We start from the raw sequence: 22251 nt of genomic DNA, 5'->3' as shown, positions 1-22251 counted from the left end.
CTAATGGATGCTGCTCTCTCATTGGCTGTAGGTAATCGCTGATGTTATTTTCAATCAGAACACATTTCACACTGCAGGATTTGAATCACCGACAGGTCCAGATGTTTAGCATGCCAAATATCTCATGGGAATCGACGACTCATTGGCGATTCTCTCAGATCACATCCTTGATAATTCACACTGTGTGATTGTTACTCACGTGAACGAGCACCGATTTGCCTGTGATTTCAGGCATTTGTCATCGATTTCTCAAAACCTGTCGGCGAGTCAAAATCAGGCCTAAAATCATGCAGCCTGAACTCGGTGTGTTTAATTAGGGTTGGAACTAAACTGTGCAGAGCTGAGGCCATCCAGGAGTTTGACATCTGTGCTGTAAATTATATTGTAGTAAGCAACAATGTAACATTTTTTGAGGAACCAGCCCTTAACCTAAACACTTAACTCTCCTGCTATAGAGAAACAGTAAAATACAGTAATGTAGAAACATTAGAAACATTTATTTTTATAATTATGTAATATTATTGATGTTTGACAGCTAAATGTGATTTTGTGACTATTTTATTGTCTTGTTGTTCCTTGTAAAGAATCTAATTTAAATTTTGGGAATAATTTAAAATTTGGATTTTATTTTTCACATCTCCAATGTTTTCAGAATTCATAGATGGGTAAAGATCCATAACAGCGATCTGAAACTACAGTCTACAGCAGGGCTGTCAAACTTAATTCTTGGAGGGCCACAGCTCTGCAGTTTAGTTCCAACCCTAATTAAACACACCTGATGAAACTATTTGAGTCCTTCAGACTTGTTTGAAACCTACAGCTAAGTGTGTTGGAGCAGGGTTGGTACTAAACTGTGCAGGACTGCGGCCCTCCAGGAATTGAGTTTGACATCCCTGGTCTACAGTCTCTATAGAAAAAGTCTTCTATAGTCTTGTCCTCGGACATCAAGTAGGGATGAAACGATTCATTGAACTAATTCCATTCATTCATGATTTTGATGATTCAGTTTTTTGTTTTTTTTTTGTTTTTTTTTTTGCAAAATTAGATATTTCATTTACTGTATTATAATAGGCTATTGCTGCACTTTCTTTCTGAAATTAAAATATAACACAAATCCCAATTCAAATAAGTTATTACTTAATCAATCTCTTCATAGAAACAAACCGATGTGTTTCCTTAGCTCTTTCCATTTAGAGGAAACCCCTGCATTTAATCATTATCCAAACAAAGATGCAGCAAACATGCAAATTGAGCAGTTTTTTAATCCAAATTAGACTGTATGATCTCAAAGCAAACACAGAATGCAAACAATACCACATAAACGCTTCTAAAGACAGTCAGTTCTTCTCAGAGATTCATTCTTTTTTGTTTGGCAGCTCAAATGATTGTCAAGTAATGAATTGATTTTTGACTGATTTGCGGTTCATTTTTACATCACTTTGTATAAGACACATAATATAGGAAAAAAAATCAGTTGTAATAATCTAACCTGACTTTTAAGAGAAGCGTTAGGTTCTTTAACTTAAAAAAAAAAAAGGTTAGTTAAATCTGATATAATATTAACAGCATAGACTCTTTAAAAAGAATTCCAGTAGTTTTTCTTGAGGTTCTGAGTGTAATTGAAAACACACACACACACACCTGTGTGGTACGGCAGGGATGTTGACCATACATTATTGCATCTTTGAATTATGATGCTGAACAGAACTATCTGTGATTGGCTGATGTAAATGTCTGTCAGACGGAAGGTCTAGCTATGCAAGACCAAAGTCCCTTTAAGGCAAGTCATTTCACTCAGCAGCCACCTTTGAAACACCTCTCGGGCAGTATGCTCGGGCATTCTGTCTCAATGGGGAAACATCAAATTTTCCAAAAATGTTTGTCAAGCTCATGATTTAATTACATATTTGGAATCACCAATAAAATTAAGCAACAACGGTTTAGTTTTTAAACAAAATCTGCATATTTTCAGGTTGAACAAGCTAATGCGCATGCATACTCGAAAGGAAAGAGTTCACGAGACCAACCTCATTTATGGCCGTGTTACACATTATCATCCTCTGGATAATGCTTTGTCAGATGGCGCTGCTCTTCTGAAGTGATCCACTACTTGGTCTTGAGGGTGAATCTCCTCCAGAAATGAAAGTGACATGTTGTTTACAAGTTTGTTGGCGTTTGAGTTGTTGCTTTTTTGTGATGTGCATTTGACAGGACTGACTGTACCTCACGTTCATTTCATACAGGTTACAAAACCAACTAACAAACTTTTGTTTTCAAGTGCACTTTATTTTAAAAGTAAAGAGTTTAAGCTTTATGTGGATCTATTTCTTATGTCTGTGAAGCAAGTATTCGCTGAGATTCCAGTGCATTTGTTGACCACCAAACTGTTGTAAAATCTCTGGTCTGGTCTGAGCTTTCACCCCCAGAAAAATGTCAGTCTAAAGCAATTGCTGGCCTCTGTGCTAGTAGGCGGGGCTTAATTCCCCAAATTAAGTTGCACTTTTCCCCATTCAAAACTATAACAGTGACACGTCTTGTGTATTCTATAGTCTTTATAGTCTAGTAGTTTACCCTTTACCCTTATAATTTACTTGCCTATCAATTGAAAACACACAAAAAAGATGTTTTAAAGAATGTTGGATGTCAGTGGTTACTGATTTCTGACATTATTCAGAAAAGAAACTCAAAGTTTGAAACCACTCAAGGGTATGCAAATGTGCGCTTTGGGGTGAACTAACCCTCTAACCAGTTTTGTGATGCAATAAAAAAGGTAAGAAAACACATAATCTAGAGAACATGCACATGATGTTGTTTTAAATGAAAATAGAGACATTTTGATACAAATTTAAACCTATAAACCAAGTCAAGTACTCCGCTAAAAGAGTCCATCATTGTAAAGCATGAAAAATATTAGGGAAACCAAAGCAGTATAGACTCATCATCCCTTCCTGTCTCCTAGGAAACGGACTTAAAGAAAACCGTGGATGAAAGTGCTAGGATCAAGCGGGCCTACAATCACTACTTTGATCTGACTATAGTTAATGACAATCTGGACAAGGCCTTTGAGAAACTGCAGGCGGCTGTGGAGCAGCTGACCACACAACCACAGTGGGTCCCTGTCAACTGGGTTTACTGAGACGAACACCATCATCAGCGGAGGCACCACTGATAGGTCAGCGGCACAGAACACAAGTTACCCATCAGTCCCTATGCAAATGTACACTAGCATCTAGTCATGACTGACATAAGGGAAGTGTACTTATTTATTAACTCTTTTTTTTTTTTTTTTTTTAATCATTCTACTGACTAAACATACTGAGAAGAATGTTACTCTGAGGGACGGAAACACATAGGAATATTCTGGAATGACTCGTCATGAATTATTTTTCCATTGAAATATATAAGCTGCATTACAGTATTTAAAGCAGGCTCTGTTTTCCTGTTCCTATCATTTTTGTTTGTTACAAATGTTGGTTTACAGTGCAGAAATCATCTCCTCATCTTTCTAAAAGGGGTGCTCATATCAATGGGTCACTACAGTAGGTCAGAATTTGAGCAGCTTTATAGTTTAGCTAAGTTGTAAGTCTTTATTAGTGTTAATGTTAGTTAGTTTCCTCGATTTGGATTTAAGAAGAGCTTGAATAACATTAGTTTGAAGTGATCATGATAGCACTTTATTTTACAGCCCTGTTCTACATGTATGTGCAATGTACTTACTGTAATAATTAGGTACTAAGCCTGAACCTAAGTGTACTTTAAAAGGCTTTGTGTTAATCTGTGCACATAGGCTTAAAGTATACTCCGTTTGATAACATTCTTAACAACATTTAAGTTTCATCTATTTCCCCCCTCCAGTTATGAGCAATCAAATTTCTATGTACCCTGTTAATGTTGAGATGTTTGAAAAAGATCCCTGTCTGCATTGATTGATTATTATGTTTTAAAGACTGTGAACAGTGACTCGGGCCAGTATTGCCATCTTGTGGACAAATTAATTAGTACAAAAATGCAAGCTGCGTTGATGAGCTTTGTGTACAGAGTATGCTTTAGAAAATAAACGGTTGAGAAAATTCTAGACACATGCACAAACTCTGTATGCAGACTTATGAAATGTCTGTGAGTGTACTGTATGCATTTGTTTCTGAAGTTTCTATGGGTATGTATTTAAACCAAAGTGTACTTCAAGCTTAAGTGGCGATTCACACAGAACATATTTAGCGTTTTACTGCATTGTATTTTAACAGCTTGATATACTTCAGTATGTGACACTGTCCAAAAAACAAACAAACAGAAAAACAGTGTGGTGCTTGAATTGGATATGCAAATTTCTGATTTCATAACATGCGAGCTGGCATTATCAAGGGTCATACACATGGAAAAAAACAAAACTGAAAGATATCTTTAGTCCAAAAGCTTCTAAAGTTTTTTTAGAAAAGTGAAAGATAAACCTACATAGAATCATTTTTTTTTTTAAATATGTATTTATAAGATCAGTTACCTGCTGAAAAAAACTGCTTAAGTTGTTTAACTGGTTTTAGCTGGTTAACCAGCCTGGTTTTAGAGGGGTTTTGGCCATTTCCAGCCTAGTCTTAGTTGGTCAGGCTGGAAAATGAAAAGCTAAAACCAGCTTGACAAGCCTGATATAAGCTGGACGTAGCTGGTTTTAGCTGGAATGGCCAAAACCCCTCTAAAATCAGGCTGGTCGACCAGCTAAAACCAGCCAACCATCCTAGGCTAGTTTAAGCAGTTTTTTCAGCAGGGTTATAGTTCATTAATATCGCATAAGCAAATGATTTTAGTACAACATTGAGATGGATTTTAAACAATTACAACAGTCACATTTCAGCAACACTATATGAATATAGTCAAAATATTGTAAAGTTATAAGCTATGGCAAAATATTAGTCAAAGTTGCTAGAATGAAATCTGTTCTTGAAAAAATTATTTGACATTTAATTTTAATTATTTCCTAAATGATGTTAAACAGAGCAAGGAAATTTTCACAGTATGTCTGATAATATTGTTTCTTTTGAAGAAAGTCTTATTTGTTTTATTTCGGCTAGAATAAAAGCAGTTTTCAATTTTCAAAAAAAAACATTTTGAGGTCCAAGTTATTAGCCCCTTTAAGCTTTATATTTTCTTTCAATAGTTTACAGAACAAACCATAAAATGACTTGTACAAAAACTTGCCTAATTACCCTAACCTGCCTAGTTAACCTAATTAACCTAGTTAAGCCTTTAAATGTCACTTTAAGCTTTATAGAAGTATCTTGAAAAATATCTAGTCACATATTATTTACTGTCATCATGGCAAAGATAAAATAAATCAGTTATTAGAAATGAGTCATTCAAACTATGTTTAGAAATGTGCTGGGAATTCTCTCCGTTAAACAGAAATTGGGGAAAAACATAAACAGGGGGGATAATTCAGGGGGCTAATAATTCTGACTTCAACTTCATACATGCAGGGTGAATCAAAAAGAATACCACAACTTTGGAAATCTGTATTTAATCAAAGAAACATGATGGAACCTTGGGTAATTAATCAATGTAAAGAGTACTTGGTTGTTGTTTTTTTTCAGTAGAAAACAAGTTCATAGATGTTCAATATGACCCCCTCCAGACACTCGAGTGACATCTACCGGATACTCGAACTCAGTCCACACTCTCTGTAGCATCTCGGGCTTAACAGATAGCTGTAGTTATTCCTCCTTTTAGTTCCTAAATGTGAAAATTCAGAACTTCCTTAAATCGACGACAGAAAGAGCTTAACTGGTCTTCTCTTCTTTGCAGAGTTCTATGTATATGGCAATAATCACACAATTATACTTAAAGATTAAGTTGAAAATGCCCCTACCTAGGCTGTATCCAAAATTGCCCCTTTATCCTTGCCACATTACAATCATTATGATTGTACCACTGATGTACAGCCAACAGAGAACTCTCATAATGCAGTGAGTTTGTGCACCGAATTATTTTTTGCGTCTGACCATAGCATCCACAGTGGAATCCAATCAGCAAAAGTTTAATGATTTAATTGTTAAATTAATATCTGTATAGTTATCTAAGGGATTGCAGCAAAGCACAAACAAAACAGCATCCCTTTCTGTGCACTCAGTGCTACAGTTCACTCACTGGATTTCATTCACTGGACTACATTAGTGAACTATCATAAGGAATAATGAATGAGGATATGGGGGTGAATTTGCATACAGCACTTGACTCCATTTTTCATATACAACACCTCTCTAGTTGGATAATATTCATCACATTCTTCAATTATACATTTTTATCTGATGTATTAACTTTTAGTTTTGTACATTTTAAGGCTTTTAATAGACAATTTAATCTTCATAATATTTATGTTTAATGGAATGTAAAAGCTTTAAAACTTAACATTTCAGAATGCAGATAAAACCTTATCATTCCAAACTGATGTATTGTGTGGCAAACAAAAAGCAAAAATGTGTTCTGTGTCTAGCTGATCTTGTGTTTCTCAATACTGTCAATTAGCTTAAGTATATTGCAAGTACATGTACTGAAAATAAAGTGCAACAAATATCACGGTTTTAAAGTCCCAGAGTTGTGAGCTCAGTCATTGTGTTGCTTGTATGTCACAGTATAAAGAACCAGCGCTGTATTTTGCTAAGATTGATTCAAACTGGCACAGGCTGACATGAACTATAGACCAAGTGTGTCATGATCACAGCCTTCCTGGCCTCACTACTAGTCTTCTTGGTTGTATGTAGGGATGTACTGATTTGTCTCTGGCGACTTGCTCCAGTGTGTTTTTCAAGGCTTGTGTAATCACTTGAAAATTCTATATTTTGCAATACAGAGAGTTGTATTTTCTGAAATGAAACCGCTGTCTAATAAATTAATCTTAATTTTCAATCACTGTGCTTAAGTTCTTTTCTATTGTGGTGTGCAAAAGTTTAGATGACACGAAATTCATTGAGGAGTTACGAAAACAGACCACATATAAAGTAAACAATTTATTGTGCAATGTTTCACTATACAATATATTAAACGGTTTGATATGAAAACTGACATTTAAACTTAATGTATAAAACAATCAGAACTATTTAAGGGCAGTTTAGTTTTATTCATGATGTTAGCGATGACTAAAGCCTAAATTCTGTGTCGAGTGATTGCTGTGACCCGCGGTGCAAGCCTTGCACGTTCTGTGAGTTTCTACTTCTGTGCGCTGTTTGTGTTGTTCTGCAATAACACTTCAGAAAAGCTGTCTGGCAGCAGGTTATGTTCCTCTGTGTTGAGTTTCTTCGCGGGTGTTTTGTTTTTTTTCTGAACGCTACCTTAAATGTGCACGTAGCTAAAACTCACTCATTCTGAGGCGATAGCCGGCAGACATGCAATGACTTTAATCATAAGGTAAACACAAAACAAAACGTTCCATCCGGGGGGTATTCCAGAAAGCAGGTTGTGTGACATACCCGGATAAGTTTAAGAGTAAGTGGACAACCTCAGCTTTAGTTCCAAAAACGGAGGTAACTTTTGGGGTATGTTAAGTAGCTATAGCAACTTACTCTCTAAAGAGAACCTGCTCTGGAGCAGGTTGTGTTTCAGAGTTTGTCTGTTTCAGATAGTTTACTGAGCATTGCGTGCTCTTGATGAGAATTTTGATGGACGTAGAAGCAGATATAAGAGTTTTTTCATCTTGAGAGAGTTATAAATACATAGTTTTTTTCATACCCAAATGGATATTTGAATGAACGTTGTCTTTTTCAAAAGAATCATTAATGTATTTCAAGAGTTCACACTTAGATATTGTTGACTGCAGCTGGTCACCCATCTACAATCATTAGTTAGCCAATCAGATGAATCCAAACTCACTATAAGTAGCCTAGCTAGAACGACTCCCTTACCTTCTTTTCTTCTAATTAATTAGTTTGTGAAACTTCACTTAAAAACCTTTGAAAAAAAAAAAACATGTGACAAACTGCGGGTCTGCGCTCGCCATAGAAAACATTCAGTCCAGCTTTTTTTTTTTTTTTTTTTTTTTGCGTCAGGGCATTTTACTGTACAATGTGGCATTAACGTGTAGAACTATCTGTACAGTATGCCTGGCACTGAACTGTTTAATACACTTTTGTACAGTTCCTCTGCCATAAACCTCTGCATATCATTACACACACGTTTCAGAGCGAGGCAACAGCGTAGTGGTCAGTGCACCATTAAAGAACAACGGTGTTCACAACGGAGCGAATTCGAATCTCGTGGAGAATTAAATTTTCTTTTTCTTTCTCTCTATGTAGTTTAAAGTCAAATAATTCAACCACTGATTAGCCTTTATTAAGGGACAGAGCAGCTCCTCAGAGTTATTTGGGGGCCCACAGCAGTTAGACAGGCCTTAGCCTCCTGTCAGAAAGCTACATGACAGAAAGAACATTCTAGATTGTTTAATACAGCTCCAGTAATCAAATATTATCTTTTAAGAGAATGTTTGTTTCATTTTGACTTCGGACCGAGTTCTTCTAGCTCCAAAAGGATTACAACTTCTATAAGCCTTATATACTAGTCAATACACACTATTATTGTGGCCTTAAGAAGTTTATGGCAGGAACATTTAATGCATGAATGGTTACACAACATACTTTAAAAGCATGTTTAATTTACATTTAATTTTTTCATTGCAATAAAAGGGAGGGTGGCATGTGTAATTTAATAAACTAACATTCTCTTATTTATTCTTTTCTTATCTATTTTTTATATTTCTTTCCTTCGTTGAAGCAGAGGTGTATTGTTTTATCTTTATAATCGGCCATTAAAACCTTCAACTCCACCTTTGTAAAGTGTGTTGCCCTTTTTTCTCACCGTAACTTTCTATGGTTACTCGTGAATTTGTCAATCTACTGAAAATGTCATCAGGTATGCGCCGTGCGTGCGCATTAACCCTCGGTTATCTTCAAGAGGTTTATTTAACTAACTCTCATCAGCTGTTTTGGAACCGACATACTCACAGTAAGCAGGTTTTGGGTTAATCAACTGAGAGTTCAGGGTTAAGCAGATGGTAAGTTCACTCAGCTTTCTGGAATACCCCCCTGGAGCTCCTTCACAGGACTTGACACTTGTAAACACTCGCTCCAATGGGTTCGCACGGCTGTTGGCCCCGCCCACACTGGTTAGAGCTACCAAGCTTACCAATCACAGAGCTTGCGCTATGCGTTGTTACGACCCCTTCAAAGGCTGCACCATGGGCATCCGCTTGTTAAGTTGTGATGTATCGGTGACGTAAGAAATTCTGTTTCCGGGTCCAAGGCGCTACTCATTTGAATTGAGAAAATATTCGTTTATGACCACTTTTTAGTCTTCTCACACATTAAAGTGAATTTTATATAAATTTATTGTGTACACAACATTCTACTTTAACTTTTTTTATAAATTGTTAATCACTTTCTGGCCATCGGATATAAGGTATGGATATATATGTATTGTGATCAAGATTATTAAAAGTATTACACTGCTTTGTAAACATTTATTATTACTATTTGTTGAGTCTCCACAGTTTGACAGAGCGCTTGGACCCGGAAGCCACTTCGTGTGATGTCACACTTAACAAGCAGATACGCATATGCTTGACGCAGAAGTTCATAGCCCAGTATATAGCCTCAAGCCTGGTTTACACTCGACTAGTTCACACGGCAACTGTGACATCATCACGATGTTTGCGGAGGTTCACTTTGGGTGCACGAGGCAAATGTGATGTCATCGCTGTGTTTGCAGAGGTTCGCTCGACATGATTTTAGCTGGCGGAGTGCATGACTTTTTTTTTTTTTGAAACTCGGGCGAACAATTCACGCGGCTCCGCGTTTCATTTGAGTTGAGTAATGAATCATTTTGAATAGATTTTGTCTGAAACATGTACGCCTGTATAGACATCTTTATGATCTATCCATGTGTGATTATAGGGATAATCAGATGGACAAAAATTATTGGCTAAAAATTGTCAGTAATATTTTAATAAACTTTATTAGGTAGAACTGTCTGAGATATGAACAGAAGCACGTGATGCATCAGTTTGATTTAAAAAAAATCTTGAATGGTTATAAAAAATCTTAAAAAATCAATAAAATAATCAAAATAATTAGTTTAAAATTCTCAAACGATATTAATGATATGATGTAGTTCCGAAAACTTCCTACTTCTCTGTTTATCCGTCTGATTTTACGGTGGGTTTCTTTTGACTGCCCCCTGTCATTTTCACAACGGCAAACGCATCAAGTATAAAAGCTTCGTCCGTTTTGTGAGGTACGTGAGCTGTCAGTGGAGGTGCATGATGCGGCGCCAGGCAAAAGTATAGATCAGGCTTCAAGGCAATGTAGGGCTTGATTATTACTTTGTTTCTTTTTCAGTTTGTAGATTGTCAAGTAGGTCTCGCTGCAGCCTGCAGTAAACATGCAACCCCGCACACATCCAAGTGTCACATTGGACATTGTAATGCGCATGCTTAATAACTGTAACGGTTGGATTTAGGTTTGGGGTAGGTGTAGGCATAACAGCACACATTGTAATGGGTAATTTTATAAATGATACAAGTAATTCTTGTTTCTAGCTACAACCCCTTACAAAATACATGTCCATTACATATTGGACTTGATCTAGTATGTCATTGTGCTACAGTCTACAGTGAGGAGGCAGTGGCTTCTGACTCTTGGATGTTGGCGGGGTTGGATGTTCACTGCAGGCTGCAGTGAGACACTTTGTTGGGCCTTTGGTCTTCATAAGTTACAACAGATTGTCAGGCATGGGGTGCTAGAGAAGCCAAACCTTTGACTGCAACACACAACATTAGGGGAAGACGATCTTCTGGGTTGCTGATTTTTGTAACAAGTGAATTGTCCTCCTTGAACAGCATCACATTGCAGGAATTAAAGAGTGATGTAATTTTTTTGAAAACCTCCTCATCGGCTAAAACATCCAGAGCAGCGTCTTTCAGAGAGGATTTTTTATTCAAAGCCATATTCTGCACCTGCAGAACAATAAACACATGACAGCTCAGTTTGTGCTCCTACAATCTGGTAAACATTAACATGTTGAAGCCGGTGATCTCATTCAGGAATTTGCTTAAGGATAGTTCACAAAAAAATGAACATTTAAAATCAACCAAAATATTTTTAAGAAATCTGTAACCACTGACCTTCATAGTAGGACAAGCAAAAATGGCAGAAGTCAATGGTTACAAGTTCCTAGCTTTCTTCAAACCAAAGAGTGTCAAATAGGCTTGGAACAAGCGAAGAGTGAGTATAGCACCTGGGTCTTAAACTCGCTTCCTGGAGTGTCGCTGCTCTGCACAGTTTTGCTCCAACCCTAATCAAACACCACTAATCCAAATAATCAAGTTGTTCAAAGGAGTCTTAGACACCTTGATTATTTGCATTAAGTTTGAGACCCATGGTATAGCATGAAATTCTCCTTTTTTGGTGATGAACTATCCCTCTAAAGTTTTACAATGATGTTTTTATTAAGGCCTGCAGTTAACATGACATGAGACTTATATTTTTGGACAAAAATATTGGATGGTAAGTATTTTATATAGCAAAACAAGTGTTTTTTGGAAGAGTGATGAAAATGAGTAAATGTTAAGAGTAGTGGTGGGCAAAGCAAGGCTTCATGAAACACTGAAACAGTCGAAGCAAATGTGTCAAAGCTTCGAAACCTGTCTCTACAGTGACACCTAGAGGTCATTTTTTATGTATTGCTCTGGAATGGCTTCAGCAAAGAAACAGTTAAGCAAATTGAGGTATTAAACCCCACGTTGAAGAGTCGAAGCTTTAAGTGATTTAGTAAAAAGGTGAGTTCCAGACTAGCATACTGAGGTAATGGGTTCAAATCCAGGGTGATGCAGCTAGAAATATTAGTTTTTAAATGCTCTGTTCTTGTAACGTATTTTGTTTTAACATTGGTCTAACATCGAAATAAATATGTCTTGGTCATAAAACTTTAACATCAAGTCACAATTACAGAGTATTTTTGCCAGTCAGGATTGGAACTCGGACCCCTTGCAGCACAGTTACTCTGTGCACACGCACAGACCACTAGGCTATAGGAGATAAAGATTGACCCTCGAAACGCTTCTGTAATGGCCGATGCTTTGGATATGACCTGGCTGTTTCCAATCACCTTAGTCACATGACTTGGCTGTTTCAGATCATGATTCGGTGCAGTGTTTCGAAACACTTGTGCTTCGGGATCTCGACACTGTGTCAAAACATCAGTTTCACGTCAGCCATCCTTATGTAGAGTTGAGGTTTCAAGTGATTTTGTGGAGAGATGAGAGTTCCTGACTAGCATGCAGAGATAATGGGTTTGAATCCAGGGTGATGCAGTTATAGACATTAGGTGTGTTCAACTTTATTCTGCGCAGCCCGATTGAAATCGGTCTTAAAGCGGTGCATGCTGGTTAGAAATTTTGTCCGATTGATGCTGCGCCGACGCCACATGACTGCCACGTGGCATCAAAGTACTGCGACAGTGACAACAACCACCTGTGTTTCGGGTTTATTATTGGACAAATTCCATCTCACAAATTTCAAAACAAACAATTAAATTTATACCATCTGTATCTTGTACAAATCATGCTTATTAAAAGACTCCAAATATTTTACAGCAGTATCATCTTTTGTTAAATAATTTGTTCATAAAGACTAGATTGTTTGCATAGGTTTATGCAAACTACTGACTACTGTATTCAGCTCCATAAAGAATTTAAATGATATATTTCAGTAAATAACCTAAATATTAACTCAAGTCTCACAGACTTGTAATAAAATAAATATCATCATTGATCCTGACACCCCTAAATGTATGTAAACCCCTATTTTGCATATTCAAACAAAAACTGAAACAGTATTGACACACCATTCAGCATCTAGTAGGCTAAAGACTGATGTTTCAACTCCTAGAATTTGTGCTTATTGTTTTGTGTTTAATAGACCTATTCATGGATATTTATTTCCTTATTAAGTGCCCTCTCGTTTTCCTCTTATTTCTCATGTGTTTGTTATATAGGCTACTATTTAATTCGTAATTCCCTTATTGTTTAAAAATGAACTATAGTTTGTAGAGATTGTATTTGGCTTTATTTGTACTGTAAATCTTTTGTTGTTGTTGTTGCAATAAATAATAACGCCATTTGATCAGTCATCATGACTGCAACAACTTTGAGCCCCGAAGTGTCCAGCTTGATGGCTCCATTTTCAACTACGCCCTGCCATGCTTCATGTCAAACACACCTATTAGTTTTTAAGTGCTCCGTTCTTGAGATGCGGTTTGTTTTAATATTGGTCTGCCATCCGAATGAACACTTGGTGAATAAATATGTCTTGTTTTGGTAATAACAATATTAAAATGTATCAAATCATCATTTCAGACTACTTGTACAAATCGGGATTCGAACTCATGCCATTTGTAGTACAGTTACTCTGTGCACACAGAGTGTGAGATTGTGTCTGACTGACAGGGTCAGAAAAAACTCTGATTCAACAGGTCTCGAAACGCTTCTGAAATGATGGCTGCTTTGAATCGATTCAGTCATGTGACTTGGCTGTTTCGGATCATGCTTCAGTGCAGTGTTTCGAAACACTAGCGCTTCAGGATTTCAACAACATGTCAAAACGTCAGTTTCATGACAGCCATCCCTAGTTAAGAGTACTAGAGTTATCAAATATTAACATGAATTCAACACATTTGGTGCTTGTAAAGCATGTGAACTTACATCCAGGTGGTGTTAATCATTATTTAGCATGCATTTACATTCTTCAAAAATCACATTAAGTATAAATCTGTTAATAACAAGCATTTTTTTATTAAATAAAGCACCACAGGAAGAACCAGAACCAATTTGTTTTAAGACAAACTGACATCATAACTGAATATTATGTTGGAATGCTTCTTGTTTCTGACCTAAAATGTTAGTACTGTACTTAATACTTGAATACTTACAAGATGGTGCAGAGCTTGCAGGGTTGTGTAACTGCAGCAGGATTTGAGCTGGAAGAGTGCTGGCTTGCTCATCTCTACATGAACACATGACATGAGAACAAAGGTCAAACAACTGCAGGTGTATGACAACAAAGAACACTCAGATTAAATGACTGATTCTGGCCTTGCTGCTGACAATAATGCATACATGAAGGTGCTGTAAAATGTTAAACTGTTGCTGATAATATGACCTCAATGTCACTATTCTGTGTTTCTCAATTCCAGTCCTCACACTCCACAGCTCTGCACATTATATAGGATTCTCTCATCAATTCAGACATTTGTTGTGATTCGACTATTGTGGCCAGCAAGGTGAACTCAACAGGTTCTTCCTTCCTTGATTCCAGTCTAAGGTAATGTTTTATATGTTCACTCAACTGGAAATGTGTGTTAAAAGTGTAAAATGTGTGTTAGTGTGTTAAAATGTATAGTGGGGGCATAATATGTAACTATTCAGACTTTATGAATGTGTTTAATAAGAGGGACATGAATAAAATGTGCAAGAGCCACTGATTTAACTGAACTCACCGTCTAGAGCGCTGATAAGCAGGTGTGTGGCAGTAAGTGTGTTTGGTTTCTGATGTTGTCCAGAGGGTTTTTTACCAGCACTTTTCTGTATGAGCTCCAGTGTAACCTTCAGGTCAGGCACCTCAGCTAATGTACTGGGATCAGGCTCCGTCCCTCCACACAGGTCCTCTAGCTGAGAGAGAAACAAACAAGTCCAAAGATGACCAACGTCACATCTGCTTTTCACTATAGACTAATATTCAATAGTTATGGGAACTGTATTCTTTGATTATGCAAAGATTGCATTAAACTAATCAATATTGGCAGTAAACACAATGTTACAAAGTAGGGCTGTGCAATTTGGGCATTTAGTTATTTATTTATTCAATCATTCATTTTCTTTTCGGCTTAGTCCCTTTATTAATCTGGGGTCGCCACAGTGGAATGAACCATAAATTTATCCAGCTAATGTTTTATGCAGCCGATGCTCTTTCAGCTGCAACCCATCACTGGGAAACATCCACACACACACTCATAAACTACAGTCAATTTTAGCATTTCATTAATTTATTTTTACATTTGGACAGATATTGCGATTTCCTTTGCGATTTTAATTTTTTAGTTAAGCTTCAGCTCAGTCACACTCGTATAGCCACCTGTTGTGCTTTTTAGGTGCTGGTTGTTGTATTTCCTCGTGCTGGCAACAATTCTGCGACAGCTCTTCCAAATTACTGTACTTGTTTTTGTTCGGTGTCTGGGACTTTGAAACCAAAATATTTCCATTTTTCCGACATGCTGTTATTCTTTGATATTAATTAGTCTGTTAATGCTTTTGAACAAGCAGATGCCATCATTCCACTTGTCCGCGCCTTCCTTTTTGTTTTTTGTGGGCATTCTGCATAGTTCTGTTGCACAACTCTGATTGGGCAGAATGAAAGTGTGCTCACTCAATTGGCTAGTAAGACTGTCACACACCGATGGCAGTCATGCATTTGTTCATATAGCAATTCCATATAGCAATCAATGTGTGTGTAACAGTTGTCTTTCATAAATTAACATGACAGAGAGCCTAACTGTACTCTAAATGTAAATGATCAAAATTCTCTTAAATTTGCAAAAAACAAAAACAAAAAAAAACAGGGCAGTTGAAGATAGAAGCTTCTAATTCTACAGTCATTTTATGCTTGCAATTATGAGGTTCTATCTGGCAGATCATTAGTTGATGCATTACTTTTCAAGAAATACAATCAGTCTGCTAATTAATTTAATAGAAAAAAAATGGTTTTGTAATAATATGCTGATGTTTGAGAAAGTTACATTCCCTTTGCTTTCTATAACATTTAATATTCATAATGTTAAGGGTGAATAATTTTTTTTCTTGTTCAAATTCAACATAAAAGCCTGTGCTAAATATTTTGTCCAGTACAGATGTTAATTTTATGTAATTAATATGGTAATATTTAATGTTGTAATTAAGAAACAAAACAAAACTAAAAGGAAAAAACTAACCTACCTAGAATTTAGACTGCTTAGAATTTAGTGAGGTTTCTTCTCAATTTTTTGTGTTGCGGCATTATATAGGCGATTCTGATTGTGTCTTTTCTGCTGTCAATGGAGCAGTCTGGCGGAATGACAAATAAAGCTGATCCTGATTGGTCCTCGTGCATGCATTCGAAATGCTGGTTTGCTCAGAAAAAGAACCTTATAAAGCCAAGCTAGAGTTTGACTTTGTAGATAACTTTTTTTTGTTTTGTTTTTTAAATAAAAAAAAAATCTTAAAATATCAACAATTTATACAAAAACATCACATTATTTGAATAAGTTGTCATTTATTAAGAATATGTAAATAACTCGAAATAAATAAATCAAATCAAAACTCAATTTTGACACAAATGTTGGATAAAACCTTATAATTCTAAGGTGGTGCATTTCCTAAATTTCTAAGTCACTGCTTATTTTTATATCACCTGCTTATTTTATATTCTACCAGGAGCAAATTTTTCCATTTTTAAGCATTTCAAAAGTTACAAACGTTCTGAAGCAGAGTTAATATCAGATAAAGAACATTGATCAAAATCAGAACTGCTGTAAATACCTCCCAGTTACTGGTGTTAATCAGACACTCACTGGTATTTGACAAACATTATTTAACTGACAGCATAACTTTCTACTGGCAAAGAATGTGAACCATTCAGAAAGAGTTATTAAATCCCCCTAACAGTGGATTGTCCGTATGAAGGCCAAAGGAAACCATTTCAGACATAATAAAAGAATCTGGCCAATCCACATGTGTAATTTCTAGAATATTGCATTTTTTCAGTTTCACTCATTCTAGTCCCCAAATAGGCTGGTTGTCTGTGAAAGACAAATGAGCACCTGATAATGAGGGGGATCTCACTGGTTTATCAGTTCAATACAGCAGCATACAGTGTCTCAATGTTTAAGAGAAACTAGTGATATCTGTGAGAGACTAGTGATGTCCTGTGAGAGAGTTATATACATTATAGGAAAAGTTTTAAATATAGACAGTTTTATATAAATTATTATTATTATTATTTTTATTATTATTATTATTATTATTATTATATATAACTGATGGTATACAGGGGTTGGACAATGAAACTGAAACACTGGATTTAGTATTGGAGGTTTGATGGCTAAATTTGACCAGCCTGGTCAGCCTGCAAATTGATTGCACATTTACCAAGAACAGTGTGAATGTTTAATTAGCAGAAACTGTCTGAAAGGGATGGCCAGGTGCTAACTTGGATTGTATCAAAAATACATAATATCACAGCTGCCCAACTCACTGCTGAAATAAATGTGCATCTCAACAAAACTTTCCACCAAAACTGTTTGTCGGGAGCTCCACAGGGTCAATATACATGTTTTAGCTGCTATAACCACACTTTTGGTCACATGTGCCAATGCCAAACATCGCTTTCAACGGTACCAGCAGCGAAAATCTTGGGCTATGGACAATGTGAAACATGTATTGTTCTCCGTTGAGTCCACCTTCATTATCTTTTCCACATCCGGGAGAGTTATGTTGTGGAGATGCCCCAAAGATTACCACCCAGACTGTTGTGTGCCCAGAGTGAAGCATATGAGTGAATCAGTGATGGTTTGGACAGCAATATCATGACATTCCCTAGGCCCAATACTTGTGCTATATGGGCACGCCTCTGCCAAGGACTACCGAACCATTCTGGAGGACCATGTGCACCCAGTGTTTCAAAACACTGTATTCTGAAGGCAGTGCCGTGTATCAGGATGATAATGCACCAATACACACAGCAAGACTAGTGACAGAGTGGTTTGAGGAACATGAAAGCGAAGCTGAACTTCTCCTATGGCCTGCCCAGTTACCAGATCTATTTATTTTTGAGCCACTTTGGGGTGTTTTTGAGGAGCGAGTTAGGAAATGTTTTCCTCCACCAGCATCATGTAGTGACCTGGCGACTATTCTGGCTTAAAATCCCTTTGTCCACTGTGCAAGACTTGTTTCTGTCATTCCCAAAACAAATCAATGCTATACTGTCTGCAAAAAAAGGCCATACGGATTAATTATTGTGGTCTGAAACCAGGTGTTTCGGTTTCATTGTCCAACCCCTGTATTTTGTAAAATAATTCTTGCTCATAATAATAGGCGACACAGTGGCATAGTGGCTAGCCCGTTTGCCTCACAGCAAGAAGGTCACTGGTTTGAGCCTCGGCTGGGTCAGTTGGCAATTCTGTGTGGAGTTTGCATGTTCTCCCCATGGTCACGTGGGTTTTCTCGGAGTGCTCTGTTTTCCCCCACAAGTCCAAAGACATGTGGTACAGGTTAATTGTGTGTGCGTGTGTGTGTGTGTGTGGATGTTTCCCAGTGATGGGTTGTGGCTGGAAGGGCATCCACTGCGTAAAAACATATGCTGGATAAGATGGCGGTCCATTCCGCTGTGACGACCCCGGATTAATAAAGGGACTAAGCCGAAAAGAAAATGAATAATTTATGAACTGGAAGTTAGTGACATTTCTTTAGTATTGGAACATATTTCAAACTGAATATGATGACTAAAACTTTACTTTATATCTTTTAGATCGATTAAAAGTGATGATGAACTGTATTAATTGAATTAACTGTATAATTATGATGTATTAATTGTTCACCTTGGGGCTAAAAAGTGGACTTCCAAATAGGTGTCTATTCCTGGAAGGCCACTGTCCTAAAACACTTACGAGAGGTTTCTAGTAAGGCCTTAATTATCTGGTTCAGGTGTGTTTATTTAGGGATGGAGCTAAACTCTGCAGACAGTGGCCTTCCAGGAACAAGTTTGGACACCCCTGGAATAGGGTCAAAAATAATGTTTCATGTGGAAATAAATATATTTTATATGGACTTCAAAATCTGATGAAAGATTCACTCACTGTGCTCTCCAAAATGCTAATAGCTGTGCTGTTCTGCAGGAGTAGAGAGATCTGCTGGAATAACGAGAAGCGTGTGCTAGATGACAGTTTAGACAGAACTGTAAACTGGCCTTGGAGTCCTACAAGTTCTGAAAAGAAATAAAGGGGAGAGGTTGTGTAAATCTCTTGCTAAAACATGTTTAAACCACCTAAATTGAATGAAAACTTATAACACTTGTATTTTCTATATCCAATTAATTATTACTATTGTTCATAATTACTTATAATTATGAATATACTTCTCATCATAGTCATATTTCTAGCTGTGTTACATCCGGTACTGGTAAATTAATATAATTTTTTGCATTTTTGTTTCACTTTCAAAATATATGCATCTCTTTACATTTGTACTACAAGACCTTAGCAAGGATTTGTAAATGCAAAGTGTTGCTCTGCCGTTTCTCTAGGTGCCAAAACCACAGCTCTCACAACCACAATATATTCTCTACATTTGTCATCCATTGGACTTCAAGGGTCCCACTGACATGACAAAGCCATCAACCAAACCTACTTGGGACTTGTAAGATGTACAACTGTCACACAATGGATACATTCACTTGACATTTACTGATCCGCATAAACATCTGGTGCTGACATTAGAAGAATGAATTATTCCTCCTGCTTTTAGAACTCTTAAAAGCTTCTCTGAAAGTTCATGATGCCAAGACTCTCTTTCCCTTAATAATAAAAACCTTCAAAACCACATGATGTGTTTACTTGTGTTCTTATTGACTAATATTTAAATCTATTTGATGATCTGAAACATTAAAGTGTGTCAAACATGCAAAAAATAAAAAATAAACCAATAAGGGGCAAACTCTTTTTCATGCCACTGCATAATTATGAAGTTTATTACTCGGCTGTCTAGAATACTGATTGGTCAGTCGCAGTGTTGGGCATGCTACTTGAAAAATGTAGTGAGTTAAGCTATTAGCTACTCTACTAAAAATGTAGCTTAACTACACTAAAAGCTACTCTCTGGGAAATGTAGCAAGCTAAGCTAAAAGCTACTAGGCAAAAGTAGCGTAGCTACATCTAAGCAATTTTAGCAATTTTCATTTTTAAATCGAAGCAACTTAAATCCACGTCAATCATATCTTAGTGATCAATAAAACTGTCAGTGAAATATGAGGCAGAATTGTTCAGTTCACTCATTTACTGCAAAAAATATGCTGTACTAAACAAACAAATTCTAGTAAATAACAGCAAAAACCAAAAAAATCCAATAAAACCAGGTGTTACGCATTTAAAATACTGTAGTAAATTATAGTAAAGGAATATATTTAAGAATAAGCATTATATTGTAATATATATTTACAAATTTTCATTAATAAATTACACTACATAAAGTAGTAATTTATAGTAGTACTTACTATAAAGTACTAAAGTATTTTTGAGCACAGCATCAGAATTAAAGTTATTGCGTCTTAACGTACTAGTCGATGTATGGTCATGATGAATCCTGCTTCAGAAATCACTCCTCTCTCCTAATCATCTTTCCATCAAGCAAGTTTTTCGTGTTAGCCTAAATTGTAGGCGATATAACTGACCAGAGGTGGCAGTAAAGCACCAAAACGTTTGTTGTCTACCACCGTAAAGCCTCATTCACACTACGAGCGAGTCGCAGTGGTAAAGCGACAATCAATCGTTCATTTCATCGGAGGGTGAGCGACTTCCATCGACCTCCGTCTAGACGAGCAACAGCGCCCATTGGTGACCAGGTGGGTATGTCGAGTGACGCGACAAAGAGAAAATCCTTCAACTTTATGCAAATGAAAAGCAACTTTGAGTGACAGCCAATTAGAGCACCAGTAGAGCTCACATGATCCTGTCTCGTTCAGAGGCCGGTTGTATTCTCCATGCTGTAGAACTACACAGACCCGCTTTTGCAGCAGGTCGCCAACCAGAGCGACAGGCAGCTACAAAGTCGCTGCTAGTGTGAATGAGGCATGAAACAGGAAGAAGAAATCGTTATTCTTGCCAACATATGGATTAACTTTCATCGGCCAGACACCAGCCTCACAGTTCCGTGAATGTCGGTGCCGTCACTTATTGATACGCGATCAGTTAATGTAGTTTGTGTGGATGCTACTTGACTATAAAATTAGATTTAGAAAGTAGCAATGCTACCGCTACGCTACTGAAAAATGTAGTTAAGATAGTTATAGTGACGCTACTGCCCAACACTGGTCAATCATGACATTCCAAGGTATGTTATTTTGAGATAACAATTTCTGGACAACAAGCTCATCTGGGAATTTCAAACTTCAAATGATTGCATCCACATTCATATCTGCTTGTCTGTCACATCTCTGTTTTTAACTGCTTTTTGTGCCAGGCTGCCGATAGATAGATAGATAGATAGATAGATAGATAGATAGATAGATAGATAGATAGATAGATAGATAGATAGATAGATAGATAGATAGATAGATAGATAGATAGATAGATAGATAGATAGATAGATAGATAGATAGATAGATATATAGAGAGAGAGAGAGAGAGAGAGAGATTTAATCTATATTACATAGATTTAGTTTTATATATAATAAAATTTAAATTTAAAATATTTTATATAAAATGCTGATAATAGAAAAATAATAGAAGGCACATCAAATGTTCCATAAACATATTAATAAATAAAGGTTTAAATGAGCATTTCATACAAACATTTTATAGAAAATGTCAGACAGGAGGGCCTTCAAAAAGAGAAAGAAGAGGGCCCCGAAGTAAAAAAGTTTGCAGACTGCAGTTTTAAAAACAGCTTTAATAACATTTTCAAATTTTACTGTAAAGGAGCTATTTTTTGTGTCTGTTCATGTTTTAACTGACATCTGGCTGAAAGTAAGAAATAATGTGGAAATCAGAGCCTCAGAGCACATCTGCCTATGCTTTGCAATTACAAAGTACAGATAGTAGTTTGCTTTGAAAAGTTTTGTCCAAAAAGATTTAATTTGGCCTCATTTTGTTCTAAATTATATCACAACCATATATTGGGCCTCTAAATAACTATACTAAGATTAAAATGTTATTAAAAACACAAATACAGTAATGAAACTGTGTCGTTACCTTTCTGCATGTTGTGGATTGGATTCCCTGGTGCAGCACTAACTGTGGCTGCTTGTTTTACCTTGATTGGGCCATCAATTTCAAATCCACCTTTGACTGCTGGCAGCAGACACAGTTCTGGCAAAACAGAAAACAGTTACCGTTCACATAATATTTAATTTTAAAAGAGGTTTTACTTTTGCACAACAAATTTAGTCAACTTTGATACTGTCCCATTTATTTTTC

The 22251-nt window shown here is 36.6% G+C and overlaps 2 protein-coding genes across 5 annotated transcripts in view; one reads left to right on the top strand and one right to left on the bottom strand.

The window, feature by feature from the left end:
* The window catches only part of pals2a (protein associated with LIN7 2, MAGUK p55 family member a), a 48016-nt gene extending 41122 nt beyond the window's left edge, over positions 1–6894 (top strand). For all 4 annotated transcript variants that reach the window (XM_056475876.1, XM_056475874.1, XM_056475875.1 and 1 more), the window contains one exon: positions 2960–6894. In XM_056475876.1, the coding sequence (XP_056331851.1) occupies positions 2960–3136 (177 nt within the window). In that variant the 3' untranslated portion in view covers positions 3137–6894. The remainder of the gene's footprint in view (positions 1–2959) is intronic.
* Positions 5494–22251, bottom strand: part of gsdmeb (gasdermin Eb) — a 21029-nt gene continuing 4271 nt past the window's right edge. The window contains exons 6-10 of the mRNA XM_056475877.1: positions 22027–22143; positions 18919–19046; positions 14530–14701; positions 13963–14036; positions 5494–10990 (exon numbers count right to left, since the gene is read on the bottom strand). Coding sequence (XP_056331852.1) covers positions 10760–10990; positions 13963–14036; positions 14530–14701; positions 18919–19046; positions 22027–22143 — 722 coding nt within the window. The 3' untranslated portion in view covers positions 5494–10759. The remainder of the gene's footprint in view (positions 10991–13962; positions 14037–14529; positions 14702–18918; positions 19047–22026; positions 22144–22251) is intronic.

The sequence above is a fragment of the Danio aesculapii genome, chromosome 16, assembly GCF_903798145.1.
Source record: "Danio aesculapii chromosome 16, fDanAes4.1, whole genome shotgun sequence".
Lineage (NCBI taxonomy): Eukaryota > Metazoa > Chordata > Actinopteri > Cypriniformes > Danionidae > Danio > Danio aesculapii.
Note: the sequence above shows the minus strand (reverse complement) of the source record. Positions and strands in the feature narration are given on the sequence as shown.